At 38.0% G+C, this 25,088-nt stretch overlaps 1 protein-coding gene across 1 annotated transcript; it reads left to right on the forward strand.

Annotated features, from left to right (window-relative positions):
* The first annotated feature begins 2,686 nt into the window (after positions 1 to 2,686).
* On the forward strand, positions 2,687 to 23,811 carry LOC138306673 (mucin-4-like). The gene is made up of 2 exons (XM_069247118.1): positions 2,687 to 3,890; positions 15,939 to 23,811. The coding sequence occupies exons 1-2, from the start codon at positions 3,675 to 3,677 to the stop codon at positions 21,171 to 21,173; spliced, it is 5,451 nt and encodes a 1,816-aa protein (XP_069103219.1). The 5' UTR covers positions 2,687 to 3,674; the 3' UTR covers positions 21,174 to 23,811.
* Positions 23,812 to 25,088: the final 1,277 nt, after the last annotated feature.

A 25,088-nucleotide genomic window follows, 5' to 3' on the forward strand; every position in this document is an offset into this window, starting at 1 on the left:
GCAGTGCCGTTATATTAGTTACGATGTACTATATATGTTATAATAAAGTACGTTTACAGGTTGAGATAACATATACACATACATAAGGGTTGTTTTGGTGAACGTTTAATGTGCAGTTTATTGTTTTATAACGGACTATTGTTATAGATAAGTTATATTCGTAAACAAATGACGCAATAGAAGACTATAAGGAAATATCATAAAATAAGCGAAAGGGTTTTATAAAATCAAGATGTTATACCGCTGACCAATTTTTCTTTGTCAAAAATCGGATATGACGAATGATAATCATTTATACCACTACCACCATTGAAAAGTTGCTCCAAAAGCAAAATAAAGTAGTTCATATTTTATTTGTGTTAATTGGATATATATTCTGTATTTGCATATTATCCTGCAACTGTCCCACATACCGACTGAAAACTACTGCCGGATAAACTTGTGCTTTATCCGTCAATACGATCACGTGAATTTGTTCCATATCTGACGGAACTTTTTCTTACTTGACCCAGAACTTGAGCCTTCCGGTGAATGAATCGTCATTCAGTCCCGCTAAAACGTGACGTCACATTCACCGGAATGACGTCATTTTTACGATATAGAAAATCTAGTATAGGGGTGTCGTCTTTTTCTTGGCTCATGGCAAAGGTATGTATTGTAAAGTAATTCTTTAATGTGTATTTATTGTTTTTTTTTAGTATTTTCATTTTGTTTCAGTGATATATCACACTCAAAAGAATTACGGAAACGGTTTGCGAACGCGCTTATTTATTTCCAACGGTAGTAAAAAGGAGTACACTCTCCTTCGGTTTAGGGAATGAATCTTTACTCCGCATCAAAGAAGCGTCTCGCTTCGAGCGAAATAAAGTACATAACTGTCAATTTACTTTCGTTTTGAATGTCATAATGGTTGCAGGATAAACAGAATACACGGTTAGTATCTTACAATACAAGTTTCATTTTGGTGCTCGACACGGAAAGCCGAGATGACTCGGCAAAGCCTCGTCATCTCGGCTTTCCTAAGTCTCGCACCAAAATAAACCTTGTATTGTAAGATATTATCCATGTATTCTCTATATCTGCTCTTACGGGTAGGTATTGATTGTGACGTCATGTGTTTGCGAGCGTAAAGTCATATTTCTCGGAGAAAATTGCGCTCACAAAATAATGACGTAACGATCGATACCTACCCGCAAGGGAGCTAACTCTGTAATATGCAAAGACGGAATACGATTTAGTACATTTGTTATTCAATTGATTTGAATCGTTTACTAGGATGCTCTATCGGTGGTGGAACATCTTTAAATTAATTTATATATAATTTTCAATCAATTTTATGATAACATTACATAAATACTACCTGCATAAGAGGGTGACAGTGCCTAGTGTCACCCCGAGGATATCACTGTTACCCGAGGCGAAGCCGAGGGTGACAGTGATGTTGCGAGGGGTGACACTAGGCACTGTCATACTCTAATGCAGATAGTATTTATTTTATTATACCAAAAGTCTAGAAACAAAACTAGTGTTCAAGTATTTGCAATCTATTGAAACATTTTAACTGATTTTAGCAAAAGTCGAACAGTCACCGTCGGCAGTAGAATAGCATATCAGCTTCTACTCAGTAGCGCTAGGTATCATTGCATTATAAAAAAAGAATACTCACAATAAACATTTAGTGAAAATTCTTGTTGTCTTGTCTCCTGCGTTTGTTTAAATCTTAACGTTTTTGTAAATCTCAATGAATTTTTATTTCGTCCCGTCGTCTGTTTACAACATTAGCAACGTCACGAAGACGCTTGAAATCGTATGTCTCCCGTTCACCTAATCACCGACGGGTTAAAAAAACATATAGCGCTTTAACGGTAAGCGAAAAGACGTGAACGGAAAACTCCGCCCTTAATATGATTTTTTTTAATTGATAAACAGACTAATTTGGCAAAACTTTTACAAAATAGCTCCAGACAAATTTTGAAGCGTTGCTTCAAAAAACAAAGATGGCGTCGAAAAAAGAAACGAGTGCGCATCTTTTTCGGGCGGTTAATATTTTGCACTGTCAAAAATACACTATCACCCGTTGCTAGGGGGTTGCTATGAACGTGTCTATTGTTTGCTATTGTTCTAATGTTACCTGCCGTGTGATAGTGTAAAATACCAAATATCTCTCGACCAATCAGAATGCAGGATTCTCACTTGAGGTATAATAAAGAAATATATCAACATGCTCACTCACTCATTATCATTCATCAATTATTTTCATTGGCAGGTGATTTCATTTATCCATTTTCCAATTAATAAACGAAAAACAAAATAATCACAAAATTACACAAAAACAGCAATATCAGGTCTCTAAACATTCATTTACACCACAGGACTAGTCTAACACATTTCTATGTCTGGTGTATCCGAAAATACCCTCTGATATCGGTTGATGTGGTTTTATATCAAGTTTTCATCAATCGCCATATCGTGGTACAAATTTAATAATATCAAGATAAGATAAACCTTAGAATTTGTTTATTTTTTTCTGTCATAACAGTAAAATGAACTTCGCGGGTGAACGTTTCCAATATGTATTAAAAAACAAGATGTGATACGAAAAAAAATCAAACTCTTCTCTGATGATGACTAAGCTATATAAGGTAGGTATATACAACTTTACGATTCATCGTTTGTACTAAAAACGAACACGTTTCGTGTGCTTCTCCAACAAAAATACTCTTGGAGAATTTTATGGTCTTCATTTTTTGTCGGTTGGAATAATTCCTACAAACGCATTTCGAGTCACGTTGGTCGACACACGATGGACATCAACACCTAACCTTGTGTCGAGTGAGAGGTTTATCGACAGTAAATAGTTCGCTGAACACCGTGGTACAGTTGATATACTACGTCACCACGGGTCGCCATACCTTGAGTGACAGATCTATATAGCTAACAAAGCAGTTCGATATGATATACTAACATGCGTACAAACCTAATGCTTGACCAGTCACATGATGAATGTCCTGTGACGCATCCTTGAAGGAAAACCGCCGAACCGTCACGCGGAAGCAAAATCATTGTTCAATGCCCGACCGAGATTGATTCGTGTGCTTCCGTCATTACCGGAAACGCCCGATTCTTTACGAAATATTTCCGAAAACAAAGACACATTTCGGTCGCCTTCCGAGTATAACTCGTGGATCATCGGCATTGTCGGAATCACCCGATTATGAGCGGTAATGCACGAATGATTTTGCCAAGGCCATTTATCTCAATCACGGTTCAGTTGACAACCGTCCTTGTCTACGTTGGGACATTAACTACCAGTGCCGGCTACTTGTTTTTGTATTGGCTTTGGTCGTTGTTAGAGTTAAAAGAATCGAGTCCCTTGTTCGTCAAAGAGAATTACACGGTCTTGTGAAACGTCGCCATTGCTTGTTACGGAAGTGCCTCCACCCAATATATATTTTTAAAAATGAATTCAATTTGAAGTGGAAATCAAACATTTGATGAAATATCGATCTGATTTCAAATGCAGCGACTGATAAATTATCAATTTGGAACATAATTACTTCACATTAAGACTAATTGTATATGAAACTGGAAGATGTGGTGCTAGCAGTAGCATTGTGGTTAATATTGAATATATTTAATTGTTGTTTATTTTAAAGTTAAAATAATAACATTCAATGGAAGTTTATGGAAGGGGACTGGAAATTTCGAAATGTTGGATGGCTTTGTGGATTGGAATTTTAGTATTCGCTCTGGTTTTACCGGATGGAGTACGCACTAGTCACATGTCCACCATTGATGAACGCACCGGAATAAGTCCACGGAACAGTGTCTCAAATACCCGGATCTCCAGCAGAAATACCCGGACCAGGAGCGGAGTCCAGGCTGCTGCGGTAGGTAACCCGACAACCCACACTCGTGAAACATATCAAAGTTTCTATCTCACTCAATGAAATATATTTTCATCAAGAAATAAGGAATATAGTGTCTAAAAGATAGTCCATTATTAATTAGAATAAAGCTATACAATTGTAAACAAATATAATAAAATATAACATATGCATGAAAATGCATCTAATTGATTCTTACAGGATAGCCCATTATTGATTTAAACATAACTTTTTAGGTTTCATATATTGCAATTTCATCTGTTCACACGTTTAGTACAATGCCTGAAAGGACGTTATACATTTTTCATGTTTTAGCTTCTTTTGTGATACGGAATACATGTATAAACCTAACATATGTCTGAATCTGCAAAGAAATGATAAAATATAGTTATTTTAAGGGGAAAATAAAAAAGAATACAATATTTTTGTTTCATAACGGTTTTATAATTCCAAAAATTGAAATGCGAACAGTTCAGTTAAAACACTTTCGCTATTATCATTTATTTAAGGAAATGTGAAAACGATTCGGTTATACAACCGGGTTTGTACATGCAATGATAAGTAATGAAATTGAATATAAATATCAATATCAATAATTAATGAGTACATATCAATTATTGTAATTTTCATTGTATATTATTACGAATCCTAGTGAGTTTACGGTAATTATTACACAATTACACACAACTAAACGGAACGCTGTTGTCAGGGTAACACACTCACAATAGCACACACAAAATTCAAATATAAAACACTTATACCATAAGTAAGTGTCTCAATTCGATCGGTATCTTTAATTAAACGAGTGTATGATTTAACATTTCATTATTTCTCATTTTCAAATCGTACATGAGTCGGAATAAGTCAGGTATAAGTAGATAGAAACCATGCATTGACTTTGTCGATGAAAACATGAAATATTTGTTAAGAAAGATAACACTCTTCGTCTTTGTTTTAATGACATTAAACAATTAAAATCAAAATTTGATCCTTAAAGCTGGTGCTCGAACACATTTTATTTAAATGAATTATTTCGTGATAATTACATTTGAATTATAGTTTTCATAACATATAAAACAAAGTAAAATGATATTCACGCAAACTGTATTATGAAATAGATATTCATAAAATTATATAAAAAATATACGCTTTGTTAGGTAAATGCAATCCTAAAAATAGTTTAACCCTAGCTCTAACTCAGGAAATTAGATATATTGTTCTAGAGTTAGCAACTTCTGCATTATCGAAGAAGATATTACTTTTAGATTTAATATTGTGACGTACCACTTGAATGAAATAGCAATGCTGTTTGTTATTTTAGCGCAATTTGTCAAACATATTGAAGTGAAACAATTATCGTCGCAGTCTATCAATCATACTAAATCACTATTTTTATTTATTAAGTAAATTTTAAAGAAAATCCATATGTTCTGTTATGAAGAAATTATGTCTTAGTAGACATTTTTATGATTTCTTTATTATTTCTTTTTCATTTGCTTGTTTAATCACATGTGCCTGACAAAGCGATAGCTGACCAGCATGGTAAACATATCTGGTCTATATGTGTAGCTGTAACCTTTTACACTCAAGGTCATATTACACATGGAGGTCACTGTATTATGTGTTCGAAATCTATAACGGGACTGACCGATACGTCCCGAACAGCTGTCAAGACAGTGCGTTTATTTGTATCAACATGTCGTTACGTCATGAAAACATGTGTATAGGTGTGTTCGTTACGTCACTAACAACATGAACAAAGGTGTATTTACCTGCTGACGAAATTGTCATTGCCTGACATGTAAATATACAAATATGCACATATCTATGACGTAATCGATTTGTGTGCTGACATTTGGGTCGCTCTCGTTTATCTCGTTTGACTGGCTAAACTTAGTCGTTCATTTGTGCATTAATGACATCTGGTGAGTTTATATTGTTTCAGGACGAGCCTTGACAAAACCCTCACAGACCTGTATAACAATCTGTAGGTCCATAGTTCAAAACGAAACGACCCAGTATCTCCAGAATCAGATAGAAATACAATTGAAGAAAAAAAAAAACCCTCGATGAACCATCATAATATGTACTGGACACCAAAAATGATATTTTTTAAAACAAATTCAACTGTATATACACTGGTACAAACTTCTGTTATACCCCAGCCCATCGTTCTGTTGTTCCCCGATACATCCTTTTATATACACAGGTACATCCTTCTGTGTTTACACCGGTACATCCTTCTGTATATAACCGGTACATCCTTCTGTATATACTGGTACATCCTTCTGTATATACACCGGTACATCCTTCTGTATATACACCGGTACATCCTTCTGTATATACACCGGTACATCCTTCTGTATACACCGGTACATCCTTCTGTATATACACCGGTACATCCTTCTGTATATACTGGTACATCCTTCTGTATATACACCGGTACATCCTTCTGTATATACTGGTACATCCTTCTGTATATACACCGGTACATCCTTCTGTATATACTGGTACATCCTTCTGTATATACACCGGTACATCCTTCTGTATATACACCGGTACATCCTTCTGTATATACACCGGTACATCCTTCTGTATATACACCGGTACATCCTTCTGTATATACACCGGTACATCCTTCTGTATATACACCGGTACATCCTTTACTGTATATACACCGGTACATCCTTCTGTATATACACGGTACATCCTTCTGTATATACACGGTACATCCTTCTGTATATACGGTACATCCTTCTGTATATACACCGGTACATCCTTCTGTATATACACCGGTACATCCTTCTGTATATACACCGGTACATCCTTCTGTATATACACCGGTACATCCTTCTGTATATACACGGTACATCCTTCTGTATATACACCGGTACATCCTTCTGTATATACACCGGTACATCCTTCTGTATATACACCGGTACATCCTTCTGTATATACACTGGTACATCCTTCTGTATATACACCGGTACATCCTTCTGTATATACACTGGTACATCCTTCTGTATATACACCGGTACATCCTTCTGTATATACACCGGTACATCCTTCTGTATATACACCGGTACATCCTTCTGTATATACACTGGTACATTCCTTCTGTATATACACTGGTACATCCTTCTGTATATACACCGGTACATCCTTCTGTATATACACTGGTACATCCTTCTGTATATACACTGGTACATCCTTCTGTATATACACCGGTACATCCTTCTGTATATACACTCACCGGTACATCTTCTGTATATACATGTACATCCTTCTGTATATACACTGGTACATCCTTCTGTATATACACTGGTACATCCTTCTGTATATACACTGGTACATCCTTCTGTATATACACCGGTACATCCTTCTGTATATACACCGGTACATCCTTCTGTATATACACCGGTACATCCTTCTGTATATACACCGGTACATCCTTCTGTATATACACCGGTACATCCTTCTGTATATACACCGGTACATCCATCTGTATATACACTGGTACATCCTTCTGTATATACACCGGTACATCCTTCTGTATATACACTGGTACATCCTTCTGTATATACACTGGTACATCCTTCTGTATATATACACTGGTACATCCTTCTGTATATACACACGGTACATCCTTCTGTATATACACTGGTACATCCTTCTGTATATACACCGGTACATCCTTCTGTATATACACCGGTACATCCTTCTGTATATACACCGGTACATCCTTCTGTATATACACCGGTACATCCTTCTGTATATACACTGGTACATCCTTCTGTATATACACCGGTACATCCTTCTGTATATACACTGGTACATCCTTCTGTATATACACTGGTACATCCTTCTGTATATACACCGGTACATCCTTCTGTATATACACCGGTACATCCTTCTGTATATACACTGGTACATCCTTCTGTATATACACTGGTACATCCTTCTGTATATACACTGGTACATCCTTCTGTGTTTACACTGGTACATCCTTCTATATATACACCGGTACATCCTTCTGTATATACACCTGTACATCCATCTGTATATGCACCGGTACATCCTTCTGTATTATACAATGGTACATCCTTCTCTATATACACCGGTACATCCTATATACTTGTATATACACCGGTACATCCTTCTGTATATACACTGGTACATCCTTCTGTATATACACCGGTACATCCTTCTGTATATACACCGGTACATCCTTCTGTATATACACCGGTACATCCATCTGTATATACACTGGTACATCCTTCTGTATATACAATGGTACATCCTTCTGTATATACACCGGTACATCCATCTGTATATACACCGGTACATCCTTCTGTATATACACCGGTACATCCATCTGTATATACACTGGTACATCCTTCTGTATATACACCGGTACATCCTTCTGTATATACACCGGTACATCCTTCTGTATATACACCGGTACATCCTTCTGTATATACACTGGTACATCCTTCTGTATACACGGTACATCCTTCTGGTACACCGGTTACATTCTGTATATACACTGGTACATCCTTCTGTATATACACCTGTACATCCATCTGTGTATATACACCGTACATCCTTCTTGTATATACACTGGTACATCCTTCTGTATATACACTGGTACATCCTTCTGTATATACACCGGTACATCCTTCTGTATATATACACCGGTACATCCTTCTGTATATACACTGGTACATCCTTCTGTATATACACCGGTACATCCTTCTGTATATACACCGGTACATCCTTCTGTATATACACCGGTACATCCTTCTGTATATACACCGGTACATCCTTCTGTATATACACCGGTACATCCTTCTGTATATACACCGGTACATCCTTCTGTATATACACCGGTACATCCTTCTGTATATACACCGGTACATCCTTCTGTATATACACCGGTACATCCTTCTGTATATACACCGGTACATCCTTCTGTATATACACCGGTACATCCTTCTGTATATACACCGGTAACATCCTTCTGTATATACACCGGTACATCCTTCTGTATATACACCGGTACATCCTTCTGTATATACACCGGTACATCCTTCTGTATATACACTGGTACATCCTTCTGTATATACACCGGTACATCCTCCTGTATATACACCGGTACATCCTTCTGTTATAAACACGGTACATCCTTCTGTATATACACGGTACATCCTTCTGTATATACACTGGTACATCCTCTCTGTATATACACCTGGTACATCCTTCTGTATATACACGGTACATCCTTCTGTATATACACCGGTACATCCTTCTGTATATACACCGGTACATCCTTCTGTATATACACCGGTACATCCTTCTGTATATACACTGGTACATCCTTCTGTATATACACCGGTACATCCTTCTTGTATATACACCGGTACATCCTTCTGTATATACACCGGTACATCCTTCTGGTATATACACCGGTACATCCTTCTGTATTATACACTGGTACAATCCTTCTGTATATACACCGGTACAACCTTCCTGTTTATACACTGGTACATCCTTCTGTATTATACTGGTACATCTTCTTTAACGGTACATCTCTGTATATACACCGGTACATCCTTCGATTCTGTATATACACTGGTACATCCTTCTGTATATACACCGGTACATCCTTCTGTATATACACCGGTACATCCTTCTGTATATACACCGGTACATCCTTCTGTATATACACTGGTACATCCTTCTGTATATACACCGGTACATCCTTCTGTATATACACTGGTACATCCTTCTGTATATACACCGGTACATCCTTCTGTATATACACCGGTACATCCTTCTGTATATACACCGGTACATCCTTCTGTGTATATACACTGGTACATCCTCCTGTATATACACCGGTACATCCTTCTGTATATACACTGGTACATCTTTCTGTATATACACCGGTACATCCTTCTGTATATACACTGGTACATCCTTCTGTATATACACTGGTACATCCTTCTGTGTTTACACTGGTACATCCTTCTATATATACACCGGTACATCCTTCTGTATATACACCTGTACATCCATCTGTATATACACCGGTACATCTTTCTGTATATACAATGGTACATCCTTCTGTATACACCGGTACATCCTTCTGTATATACACCTGTACATCCTTCTGTATATACACTGGTACATTCTTCTGTATATACACCGGTACATCCATCCTGTATATACACTGGTACATCCTTCTGTGTATATACACCGGTACATCCATCTGTATAATACACTGGTACATCCTTCATGTATATACACCGGTACATCCATCCGTATATACACCGGTACATCCTTCTGTATATACACGGTACATCCATCTGTATATACACTGGTACATCCTTCTTTATATACACCGGTACATCCTCTGTATATACACCGGTACATCCATCTGTATATACACTGGTACATCCTTCTGTATATACACAGGTACATCCATCTGTATATACACTGGTACTTCCTTCTGTATATACACTGGTACATCCTTCTGTATATACACCGGTACATCCTTCTGTATATACACCGGTACATCTCTTCTCTGTATATACACCGGTACATCCTTCTGTATATACACTGGTACATCCTTCTGTATATACACTGGTACATCCTTCTGTATATACACCAGGTACATCCTTCTGTATATACACAGGTACATCCTTCTGTATATACACCTGTACATCCTTCTGTATATACACTGGTACATCCTTCTGTATATACACCGGTACATCCTTCTGTATATACCAACGGTACATCCTTCTGTATATACAACGGTACATCCTTCTGTATATACACTGGTACATCCATCTGTATATACACCTGTACATCTTCTGTGTATACACCGGTACAATCCTTCTTCTGTATATACACCGGTACATCCTTCTGTATATACACCGGTAGATCTTTCTGTATACAATGGTACATCCTTCTGTATACACCGGTACATCCTTCGGTTATGCACCCTTACACACTTCTGTATACTCCGGTACATACATGTCCTTCTGTGTGTACACCGATACATCCTTCCCTATATATACAACGGTTTTGTATTGCACCTGTGCATCCTTCGTGTGTCTACAACGGTACATCCTTTGTATCCGGTATATATTCTGTTTGTTTACAACGGTATATCTTTTGTATATACACCGGTACATCTTTCTGTTTATACACCGGTATATCCTTATGTATATACACCGGTACATCCTTCTGTATATACAACCGGTACATCCTTCTGTATATACACTGGTACATCCTTCTGTATATACACCCGGTACATCCTTCTGTATATACACTGTGCATCCTTCCTATATACAACGGTACATCCTTTTGTATATACACCGGTGCATCCTTTTGTGTTACCAACGGGTACAACCTTCTTGTATATACTTACTCCGGTATATACTTATGTGTATACACCGGTACACTTCCATTCTGTGTATACACCTGGTACATTCATCTGTGTTTACACAATGGTACATCTTCTGTATATACACCGGTACATCCTTCTGTAGTATACACCGGTACATCCTTTCTGTATATACAATGGTACATCCTTCTGTATATACACGGTCATTCCTTCTGTATATACACCGGTACACTCCTTCTTATATACACCGGTACTTTCCTTCTGTATACACCGGCGGTACATCCTTCTGTGTCTACACCGGTACATCATTTCTGTGTTTACACGGTACATCCTTCATGTATATACACCGGTACACATATTTTTATCCCCGGTACATCTTTTTAACATACACCGGCACATCTTTTGTGTCTACTAACGGCAAATCCTTGCTGTATATACACCGGTAAATCCTCCTGTATATACACTGGTACATCCTTCTGTAGATACACAGGTACATCTTTCTTTGTGTACACCGGTACAATCTTCTGAGTCTACCCCGGCACCATTCTTTTGTGTCTTACACCGGCACACCCTTATGTAGTATGACAACGGTTACATCCTTCTGTATGTACTCCACGGTACATCCTTCTGTGTTTATACAGGTACATCATTCTGTTTATACACCGATACATCCTTTTTCTGTATTATACACACGGCACACACCCTTTTTGTATATACTCCGTATCAGTTCGCTGTCTGTAATAAGTACACCGGTACATCCTTCCTGTATATACACCGGTAGACATCCATCCTGTATATTTACCGGTACCCCATGACCCTTACGTTCTTGGATAATACGACCGGTTGCCAGTCCTTCTGTATATACACCGGTACGGATTGGTTTTGCCAGGCTATCTACCGGCTTCCTCCACATCTCAAGCTTGGCACGTCCTCTACATAACTTTGCTTTTTACAATGTACGTTTACTTGTATAGACACCTCGTAAACAAATTATTTGTAGAGAGTTCTCATGTACATCTAGGTACGTAAAATTCTACACCCTATCACTTTTCTTCAATATTGATAAGCCTAAGAAGTATAATCCGTTTAACCAATATATACATCCAGTATGTTTGTTTACTAATTGTGTTATATGAATAAACTTTGGTTTGTTTTTTTTTTTTTTTTTTTTTTTTGGGGGGGGGGGGGGGGGGGGGTAGGGGGCAAAGAATTGATACAAACACTAGAGAACAATGACATCCAAATTGTAGTCTGTTCTGATATAGCACATATTTTCAGGTAGATTTTTACCTGGGCCCAGTTTTATGAACATTCTTTAAATTAAGGAATCTCTTAAATTTACATTTTCCATAGGAAAACATTACAATTAATGAAGGCTCAATAACTTGAGATTTTTCCCTAAATTTTTGTAATGCTTTTTTATGTGGAATCTTAAGTTAAGAGATTCCTTAAATTTAAGGAATGTTCATGAAACTGTATGTGGCCTGTACTTTTTCATGTTGCATGCATTTACTTGTAAGCCGTAAGGTTAAACTTTTCTTAAGCAATCAATAAGGTAAAACAATATTGATAAGGGACAAAGAAGTGATATAAACGTCTTCCAGATAACATCATTCTGCTATACATCTTATTATCATAACCCGATTTCAATACAAGTCAAAAAATTTATTTGATTATCTCATTCAAGATAAAAATGTTAAATGAATATCTTAGAATGTGATCTTAAGTTTAAATTGCTTACAATTGAATTCACAGAAAAACAGACAACATATGAGGGGTGTTTAAAAATTATTGTTACTTTGGTGATTTCTCTTTGATAGAAGTAATTCTGATCATTTTACTTTGCCCTGTCCCTCAAAGTACTCCCCCTCTGCATTTATGCATCGTTTCAACCGATCGATCCACTTTTGGAAACAATTTTCGTACTCTTGAATTGGTATACTAATAAGATACTGGTAAATGGCAGAGCCAAGGGCATTTCTTGATTGATATTTTGTTCCAGACAGGTGAAATTTTAGTTTGGAGAACAAGAAAAAGTCAAAGGGGGCCAAGTCTGGTGAATATGCAGGGTGGGGGAGGACAGTGACCTTTTCTGCTTCCAAAAACTCCGTTACAATGCGGTGGCGTTTGTAGACTTTCTTAAGTTTTCCAAGTACAACGTCTCTATAATACTTCGCTGTGACAGTTTTGCCTTTTGGAACAGTGATTTGAATGATTGGATCCTTGTTATCAAAGAATATGACATTCAAAACCTTCCTCACGGTGCGTATACCTGGCATTGATCTTGCCCAGCTTAAGATGTTTCTTTAAAATGCAATGAATACGTGCTAAAGACAAGCCTGTCATTTTAGCTAACTGCCGGACAGTGTACCTTGCATCTTTTTCAAGGATTTGCCGAATTAGTTCAATGTTATGCTTTGTTGTTGTTGTTGCAGGGCGACCTGTGTGGGCAGCATCTTTAAGCTGCTGATGTCCCGACTTAAATCGAGCAACCCACCTACAAATAGTCATAAATGACATTTGACCCTTCCCATATATATCACACACCTCACGATGCATATCCACCGGCTTTAAGCCAAGTAGAGACCTACCTTTGATATAGGCCCTAATTTCAATTACGTTTTCAACTCTCTTGCCAACCATATTTGTATAGAGTGTAACGAGTGCGCTACAAAACAATGTACACAGCACCAAGGTCAGTGTAATTGTGAGCGAGATATTTACCTATATCACGCTTCAGATATCACGCTATCGCCACGAGGTAGTTTTAAGCCCATTTAGCACGATTTCCACGAGATATTGCGCAAGTAACATTAATTTCGGAACATCCCTCGTAGGAACATTAGCTCACTGGACAGTGATGAGAAAATGTTAATTATATTTCAAACACAATTGAATTTACATTATACTTAGCAACGGAGAAATCACTTTGGATGGTTATAAATACTGATAACATCAAATACATCTATGACTATTTTGCTTGAAATTTGCAAACATAGGGCATTCATACTTATCAAAATCTGCATGGAAAAACAGGAAAATACATTAAATTCAACTCAAATTGCATGTACATCATTTATTAGCCCACCTGGCCCTAAGAGCCGGTGAGCAAATGTCATGTCTCGGAGTCCGTCGTCCGTCTGTCAACATTTCCTTTAAATAGCTATAAAGAGTTTTACATAGATTGCAATAAAATTTGGCCAGAAACCTTGGTTCTGCCCCCCCCCCCCCCCCCTCATCCTCCCACACCACCCTAGGTAGGAGGGGCGGGATCTAATAGGGGAAATAGAGGTAAATCCTTTAAATACTTACTAGTCATAGAGTTCTACATGGATTATAAACAAATTTGGCCAGAGACATACTTGGGGAAAGGGGAACAGAGTTTGTATGAATTTTGGTTCTGACCCTTAGTGGTGCAAGAGGGACGGGACCCGATTCGGGAAAGAGAAATAACTCCTTTAAATCGCTACTAGTCCTGGAGTTCTGCATGGCTTTTTGGCCAGAAACATCCTGGGGGAAGAGGTACAAAATATGTATAAGTTTTGGCTATGACACCCCGGGAGCAGGAGGGGGAAGGCCTGATAGGAATTTAAATATTTACCTCTATTTCCCGTTAGAAAAGAAACAATGAACCTGTAACCAGAACATAACTTGGCATTACAAACCATGTGAGCGATAATTCCCTATGGGACTCTTGTTTTACATGAAACATGCTACTTTAACATAACATGTTTCATTTTTTACATGCAAAATATGTTAGAACCTTTAAAAATATATAAAATCACCCTTACGACTAAATAATTTTTCAAAATTTATCTAGGATATAATTGCGTTTACACATCGATATTGAAAGCTTAACATTGTCCATCTATAACAATTTAAGAATGGTTGAACAATATTAACTTAATTACGATTATTAAATTTTGAATAATAACTACCCTATGATTTGAAAATTGCAAATAAAATGGTATTAATTATATACTTAATCAATATTTACTATTAATCAAAGGTTGTCTATAATCTCAATTACTTGTGTCCATCCAGGGTGTCACAAGGAGGTGCAGTGACGCCACTACATTTGCATGCGTTTTGATTTGTGGTGCAACAATCGAAAACAATCCCTTGATAGACAGTATAATGGGAATTTTAGCACTAGACATACCTTTGTGTTCTATCGAATTTCTTCTCGAATTTATTGTTGATGTTGCTTTGAAAGTTTTGACAAAAGGATTTGCACCATGTACCTGTATGCCGACGTTGAAATATTGTTTGAAAAAAGAATTTGAATTAAATCAATCTGTAACAAATAATAAGCAGAATAACTACCTTTAGAAGAGGATGCATGTTTGTGTATGTAGAAAATATTCATATGAAATATACACAAACTTTAAAATACCTTTTTAAACATAGTTACAAAAACATTTTTTTAAATCTCACAAATGTATTGCTAAAATCTTTTCAGCAAATGAAATTCGTTCCAGGTCATATAACTCAAGTGACATATGCAAAAATGTTACACAGCCGATGCATGCTACTATATTTTCTCAAATGTCTCCATTTGCTCCATTTGTATGGTACTTTTTGGCCTTCTTTATCATAACAATTATATCTATACCGATAATCTGTTTTATGTTTTGTAGAGTCCTAGCCGAACAAGTAGCCGCACAACGGATCAAAGGGGCGTTAACCGACTGTCTGAAAGATGTATTCCAGGGCGAACATGTGACCAGGCGTTTGTAAACTCACGATCGTCAGTTAGAACAAACGGCCGTACTGTCACATCCTCACAAGGCTCACAAAGAAGGACATCGTCGATATCTTCATCACGCGCTAGAGTTCCATCTCGAACGAGATCATCGTCACGCGTAGGTGTATCATCACGGTCCAGAGCAACACCACGTAACATAGCCATATCACGCGCAAGTGAGCCTACTCGCACAGCTGCACAAAGAACCAATCGCGTAGCGTCACGCAGTAGCACCTCGTCACGTGGAAGTGCATCAAATATCTCTACACGAACAGGTGCTTCACTTTCAAGCGGGCCATCGCGTGCAAGTTCATCTTCCCGTGCTAGGATTCCGTTTCGTGCATCCTCAAGATCGTCTGGTTCTGCAGTATCACAGCGTCGTCCAGCAACGTCAACAAGAAGCAGTTCGCGTAGTTCATCGTCCTCAGGAGTAGCAGTACGTGAACCGACATCCTCATCTGGAACATCTTCACGAGGTTCATCGCGTGCTGCGTCGCGTAGTACGTCATGGCGGTCCTCACAAGGTTCCTCCTCAACAGTTGGTGTATCAGAAAAGACCGCATCTCGTACACCTGTCGCAGTCAACAGAAGCTCGTCACGGCGTACTTCAGGAAATACTTCTTCTACAAGAGGTTCTACACAAAGGTCAAACACAGGTCAGCGGACAAGATCATCTAGTTCTTCACGGACCAGGCCAGTTGCAACTAAGGACATCCGTCGTTCGAATCCCCGCGCTAGAAGCGGTAGCTCCGGGGGTGGTATCACTCATAACAACGCATTGCCTCCTTCCATTAATAGCTTTTTGGATCAACTGAAATCATCTATGCCTGGATCTGTCGGGGTAGGTGTTGGAATGAGTGTGGCAGAAGGAAACAGACGTCAGTCCAACACAAGACAGAGCACAGGAAGTAGATCCCGTACATCTAGTGTCGGCAATGCAGTAAGGACTTCCGGCCAGCGAAGGGGAGCCGGAGGCTCCGGACGCGCCGTCGGTGTGGATAGGATTCAACCTATCATACAACCAATTATCAGACCGACTTTCGATGAAGCAGGATTAGGAATCGATAATCAAAGATTTGGGGTTCAGGACAATTTGCTTAACAGTGATGCTTTCATGGCGAATGACCTTTCTGATCCTCGGGGGATTGCTTTATCAGGAAATGACAGAAATGTATTTATCAACAGCCCTGTTGTATCATCAACCAATGATGGCGTCGTGTGGAATCCGTTAGATCTTGGGGTACCTATAACTGATATGAACCAAGGCATTATTCAAAACTTGGATCAGTTTGCACCAGAACAACAAACTCAGTTTGTGCAAGATGTCATTCCCCAAAACATGTTCCCACAAAGTCAGTCAGAGCAAAGTAATTTTATTCAAAGTACTAATCAGTTGGATAGCTTTTCACAAGGTATTGGTGTTGCTAGTGATGCAAGAACAGCGGTCGGTGTAATGAACGAACAAATACAACCAAATTCTCAACAAATCATGACAGACATGCAGGGAAGTCAGACACAGACAAGGCAAGTTGATCCTATCATTGGTGTGCAACAAAAAGTGATAAATGCGATCCAAGGTATGGGCCAAACGCCAAGTGCAGGGATTGATCCAATCATTAGAAACGACCAGTTTATGCAAGGGAATACGGTTGGTAATGTTTTTGGTCGAGTCAGTATCCAGAGCCAAGGACATTCACCAGTCCAGCAAGTTCAACAACCGATTCAACAAGTCACACAACCGATTCAACAAATTCAGCAACCGATTCAGCAAGTCCAGCAGCCGATTAGTCAACAAGTTCAACAGCCTATTCAACAAAATACAGCCTGGCAGACACAGGCTCAAATTCATCAGTCGCCTGCTCAGCAAACATTCGTCAATAGTAATACACAGGGAACTATTCAGTCTTCGGTTGGTTCAAATGCAATGCAGGTTCCGCAACAGACCATGAACCATCGTGCTCCAGTTCCAAATGTTCCAGATTTGAACAACATTATTGTTGACGGCCAGCCGGTGGTATCAAGTTCTCAAACGGGTGTCGCTCAGTCAACAGGAATACAGAATGGTATAGAGGTACAACCTCAGCGAAGTCATGTTCAAACAATAGCGTTGAATTCGCCGCACCAACAAAGTGTACAGGTACAGGAAGCTTCAAATTCTGGTATTCAACAACAATCTGCCGGGGTTGTTCAATCACAACAATTAAATTCTGTAAATCAGAACCAATTTTCCAGAAGTATTAATGATATGCAACATAGTTTCCCTATTCCAAGTTCGCCTGTGCATGATCAAGGCCAACTGCAACAAGTTCAAGGGCAGCTAGTTCAGGATCAAAGCGGCGCCATCGGTCAGTTCATTACACCAAGTCCTGTCGATCAAGTACCAGGTGTTGTAATTGGAGGAGTGCAGAGTAACACCATACAAACCTCTGGTGTCATCCAACGAAGCCCAAGTGTCTTAGGCTCGCAACTGGCGATAGGTCAGACACTTGCTAACAACAACGCAGGGGGTATGCAACAGCCCATTTCACACAGTATACGTCAAGATGCACATGCCCTTGGCGCACAAACCAATGCACAGGGTCCATTGATTGCACATCAGAATACATTCGGAGGAGCTAGTGAGTCCACTTTCACACAACAAATTGCAAATCAACCTGCCAATACTCAACCACTTATACAGACATTGAATCAACAACCGATAGGCAATCAGCAGGCAGGCAATAATGCACAAGTGTTAAGCCAGGAAACCATTCACCAGATCCACAGACTACTTACTGGCCAACCCGTGAATACTGCACCGTCAAGTCCACCTCAGAGAGCCTCTATCGGAACGATTGGTGGCCAAACCTTCCAAGGAATCGGGCCAGCTGCACCCGTTCAGAGTCCTCTTTTCAACCAAGTGTCGGCATCGCCGAATAGTGGATTCAATGGCGGAACCACTGCGAATCCAAATAAGAGAATGGTAATACAGATTGATCCAAATTCCAAGGGTGTTAAGATAGTCCCAGATGGAATGGGTGGTGTGAGGGTCATTAGTCTCCGCGAAGCTGTGACAGTCAGTCCGTTCGGCAATGATACTAATGCAAAAATGACACAGGGTCCGATGCCACCGCTGTCTGTTCCTCTAGGGTCTTCAGCCATTGGACAATCAGTCCCATTAGCAACACCAGCACCTGCGAAACCTCCTGCAAGTACAAATGGGAACTGGGAGGCAGAACCAGAAATAAACACAGGGGTCACCGACATACCCGAAGAAATTGAAATTAATGGAACCAGCCTAGATGCAACACCGCCCAATGCCGGGCTGGACGCAGGTGCGGTACCGTCAACCCCTGAAGTGCCGACGGCTGCGTTTTTAGCTGTAACGGCTAAGCCTATGAATGCACAAGATGTACCTATGACGCCATCCATGGCGACAAAAGCTCCAATTTCAAATACCCCAACACCAGATATTACTACAGCTGTAACCGAAGCAGTTGTGTCTTCAGAGGTTCCAACAGAGCCTACGAAGCCATCAGGAGATGACGAAGAAGACGAGTCTAACTTCACGAGTAGCATAGAGACAATAAATATCATAGATCCATTCTATGGTGGCATGCGGCGTGACTTAGTCAGAAATACGAACGTTATACAGGAACTCATCAACAGGTTGGCTCTGATGGAATACAACAAGAACAAGCAAATAATGCACAAGGTAGCAAAAGAACAGCAGAGTGCCGATATGGTAGTTAATAATGTGCTAGCTGAACTCGTCAAACTTGAAAATGAAAGAGTAAAAGTCCCGGTGCCTAGTGAGAGATTTGTGACCAGAAGGTCTACTGTAAGTACAAACCATCAAGCAGGAGTTACACAGAGGACTTTAACAACGACACCTACTCCAGTTGTGAACACATTGCCCATTATCAACAATGGGACAACTTTTACAGGAAATCAAACAATCGCAAACGATACCGCATCTCTGTCGATAGCAGATATCCATGCTTTCCTTCATACGTTCCCAAACAGTAAAGAAATATTAAAGAGACTTACGGATATTTTCGCCAATAAAACCTCGACCCCAGCACCAAGTACTTCTAACACCACACAAACAACCATGCCCACGACTAAACAGGGATCTACAGGCTCGGCTAGGGTTACTCACTTGCCCCAGACAGCATCATCTTCAACTCGCACAACTCAGACACCTAGTACAACGGAAACATCAATTACGCGCTCTCCGTTACGTCATCCGACACCGTCGAAACAAGATCTAATACAAAATCCGCAACCGGAAATGACATCAATCAACGGGTTACCGAGTAGATTGGTCATGACTGCAGTGAATGGCGATATCAGTTTTGGAGATGAGGCAGCGCGAAGTTTGAATCAGGTTCGGGAACCTGAGGGTGATTTTGGTGCCGCCCAAGGAAATCACCATAATCCATTAAATAACATTTTAAGAAAAACAACCCGTACACCTAAAACTTTATCCACTACTTCCCCGAAACCTAAGATAGCCACTCCTACTAATTCGGCAACCTTCAGTCTAAAGAATGGAAACGGGCATAGCAGCGTAGCTGTATATGGAAATCAGGTTTCGGGGAATGGTAGGGGGCACCATCATGTGAAGGAACATAACAAATCTAACAACAGTCCACCGGTACATCAACAACAAGAAACAGCGACAAACAACAGCTCGCAGATACATCAGCGACAAGAAACAGCGACAAACAACAATCCGCCAGTACAACATAATCATCAAATAGAAACAACAGTAAGTTTTCGACCAATGATGACAACAAGTAAAACGACGCCACTTAACGAGAGTCCACATTGGGTTACACGTCATCCTGGTAGTAGATTAGACGCCGCTACACCGCTAGCTATGGACATGAACATGCCCCCTACAACCATGAAAACAGGGCATACACACAGAGATGAATTTCCTTCAGGAACAGCTTTGTCCGGAATGGCTTCCTTCATGCCCATGTTTGGACACGACATGATGGAGATAGAAAGTAACAAGCGGATAGAACCTAATCTCAATAACATCTTCTCCAAGGCACTGAACATCCAAGCAGCGAATGGAATGCAGATCAAGCAACTTCCGAGAGCGAAGAGGACATCCGGCCTACAAGCACTCGCCTGACTATCGGTAGCATTGTTCCCAGAATTACTGCTATTACTGATCGTATTAGCGTTTGTTATTTTCGTTTGGTACAAAACTAAAGTTATGCTTACCGGAGAGCATACATATACACAGCTGCTTTATAGTTCGAGACAGGATTCCTATGTAGCCACGTGAGAGACTAAACGCGAGAGATATCTTTTGCTATTTGACACATTTTTCATAAAAGTCATTTTTCGGTGATTAAATCAATGCTATATCGCGAATAATTAATATAGTCACGACTATTCCATTTGTGGAAAGGAATTATGGAAAAAATTACATTTCACTGTTTCCTTGAATTTTATGCTTTGGAAATTCAAATTGAAAATTGTCAAATTTCTTAACCGAGATAGAATACTCATATTTTTTGTCAAATCATATGTTCTATGGAAAATATAAATGAGATATAGTGAAAAACTCATTTTAAATCGATTTGATTTCAAGTTTCACTCCTAAAAAAACATTTATATCATTGATATGACAAAAATAGCTTTCAAGCCATAGCGGCATTCTCTTTTATCTGTTTTGGGTGATTTCGATGTTTTGAGAAATCAGCAAGCAACGCCAATAAACAGGTTCCCTTAAGAACTTATTAAACTGTTTATTCGGATATATACAGGGTATGTGTAACCAACTCCCCAAAATGTCATTACAACTGATGAAAGTTTGGAGACTCTCTTTGCACACGTTTTTATGGGTCAATCCCGAATGCATTGCTTTTGTTTCACTAATGGGAACATAGACCTACTAGACATAAAATAGAACAACTATGGCATTAAAAGGGACATTTATTCTCAGAAAAGGAACATATTTGAAAGCTACGTTTCGAATGAAAATCTAAAAAAGAATTTATTATTAACTGAATAACATGTACATTAAAGATGCTCCACCGCCGACAGAGCATAAACGATACTCATCATTTTAACAATAATTGGTGTTTAATCGTGTATATGTATGTCTAATTAACACAAAAATGATATGAAATATTTTATTTTGCTTTTGGTGCATGCGCAATCAGTACTTCATTCCATATAGTACATAGTGCCATGTACATTTTTTCGGGATGCAATTAATTAATTTTGATATTTTATCTTGAAGTAAAAATAGAAGCTGAAACTTTTCAATGGTGGTAATGGTGTAAAGTAAGTAACTGAAGAAAAATACTAAATCGTCTGCTCCTGTTTTTGATAGAGAAAAAATACTATTTGTCGGCGGAGGAGCATCTTTAAAGTTATGCGCGTGTAAGTTGATTTGATTCACCTTGTACAGATGTACACGTATATCAGAAAGTGTCTGTGTCGTAGTGAATTATATACTGATTAATATATGTTTTTAAGTGCTATTGTTTGTTTTAAGTCCAGTATCATATCAAGTTATTTTTACCAAGAAAAAGTATTTTATTTAATTTTGAAAATGTTCAGCATGTTACGCACATACGATATTTTTTGGTATGATAATGTGTGCATTTTATTTATTTTTTGACTTTCGGGATTATACATATTATGAAATACTGAAGAGTTTTTCGCTAATTTCGTAAAAGTTATGATCGTAGTGTTGAAGAATATTCTAAATAAAAATCTTCCAGCATTTCATTAGATTAAGATTATTTTGATCTTTTTATCTTATGAAAGTAAATGTTACATGTCAGATTTGACAGAAATCAAACTCTCCAAAAACAATTGTATTTAGCAGTGGTGCTTAAGGGGAAAGCATTTTGCTTAAAAAGTATGAATAAAAAACTTCATGATAAATAATGGTAAACAAGAACGTCATGCATGTAGTAATTCTATTTAATGTTGAATTTATAAATGCATATAAGGACATGGCGAGGCAATTCGTTTTTTATGTTAACTACGTGAAAAGATAATGGTTTTTGTCAGTGCTATTGTTATCATAATTTCCATCGGTATTACTTGATTGCTCTAAACCACGGCATATTGTAATCACAATTAAAAAAAAAGTTTACGATGTCTTGATTTGGCTTTAAATGAAACTGTAATGTTATTATGTCAAGAAATATTCTTTGTTTTTATTGATAAACTATTTGAAGCTTAGATTATGTGAGCTTTTATATAATCCCTTCAGATATGAAGCTATGGTGGCATATTTTTGCCATCGTGTTATTTTAGTTAGAGTTATGTAACTTAACTTTGCCGAGATAATTATGTCGACCAATTGAATTATATTATGACTTGTTGAAATATTTCTGTCGGCAAGCCGAATTAGATCACGGAAAGTCGACTTATATCCTGGAAAATTGACTCACCTTATTACGACGAGATCCACAATAGTCAGTCACGATAGTGAAACTCGACTTTCCGATATGATAATATGGATCTGTCGTGTTCAAACTCATCTTACAGACATAGCTATTTCAACAAGTCATGTTATAACTCGACTTACCGTAATTCGACCTAAACTAACTCGATGACAGAAATATGCCACCATATGAAGCGAATGAAATTGAATTAAATCTATAATACATTAGTGTAAAACATTATTAGATTATGACAAATATGAGTTTCATATTTCATTGGAAGCACATTTTAATTATATGTTATTGGAGTGAAATGAACAGAATGTCTTAATTAAATAAATGATTTTTACGATTTCCAAACATTTTTTGGTATTTGATTTGTTAATACTATATAGCGCTGGTATAACTGATAACGAAATTGTGTGTATTCTATATAAGATTTATATAAGACTATACCCCAGTCAACCACGATAGGAAAGCAATATCCATAAAATAATGCCTAAATATAGCCCACTAGCAATAAATGACTGTTCAGTGAGGACAAAGAAAACGAGTTCATGGGTCACTTCTGTAATTTTTTTGGTGTCATACAGGGATCAACTTGCCAATTAAACAACCTATCGATATATTTCATTTTAGAATGTGCTTTTTATACATATAGATAATTATTTACTCGTGTTCATTTGGTCATGAACTCAATAAATACTTCAGGAATATATCAGGAATTACTGGGTTTTTTTCGTCCACGTCGATATAAATACAATCCCTTTTCCGAGGAAAGTGTATCTTCATCAACGGGTAGCACCTTAACACACGTTCTCTTGCTGCGAATGATTTTTGCAATATTTAATTTGGATAACAATATTTACGGAATGTGGGCTTTATTACGTTACATCAGAGCAGACGTATAGAGTAATACAAGCAGAGGAACAATATATGTTTTGCGTGATACGCATTTTCTATTGTACTTGATATGTGATAAGGTATATTCTGAAATCAGACATATTTCATTCACGAAGTCATATTATTCGAAAAATTGTTCTGATAGCAAAAATAGCGAAACCTAGGTAAGGGTTTTGTTCCAAAATATGTCTAAAATATTTCCATTTCCATTCCGAATCGGGATTGTGTTTATTTGAGCATATTCGAAACTTGTTATGTTATCTAAAAAAACCTACATTTTATGTTATTCTAAATATTTTCCATCAAATAAATCAAATACTAATCTTGCGCATTAACATAATCTTAATCCTTTATTTTATCCAAAAAAGCGTTTCTATTGTTCTCATGTTTTTAAAGTATTGTTTGCTTAAATTTAATTTAATTTAAAGTATTGTCTGTTTAAATTATTCTTACACAACTAAGGGAATACTATCATGAGGTTGTATTTACCTGTCCGGTGGCGTTGTACACTGTCACCTTAATCAGACAAATATATCTCTGCCAAATAATGACAATGGGTTACCTAACCACATTAACTATCGAGTTAGGAACAGAAATGTTTGTTAGCGTACAATTTTTTCACATAAAAAAGCTATTGTACAAATAGTTAATCATATTTTGTAATACGTTAATTTCTTCTTGTTTGTGTGGAGACTGTGAAATAGATATATATACATGTAATTGTTCTTGATGTG

Source organism: Argopecten irradians, chromosome 13 (genome assembly GCF_041381155.1).
Source record: "Argopecten irradians isolate NY chromosome 13, Ai_NY, whole genome shotgun sequence".
NCBI classification, from domain to species: Eukaryota; Metazoa; Mollusca; class Bivalvia; order Pectinida; family Pectinidae; genus Argopecten; species Argopecten irradians.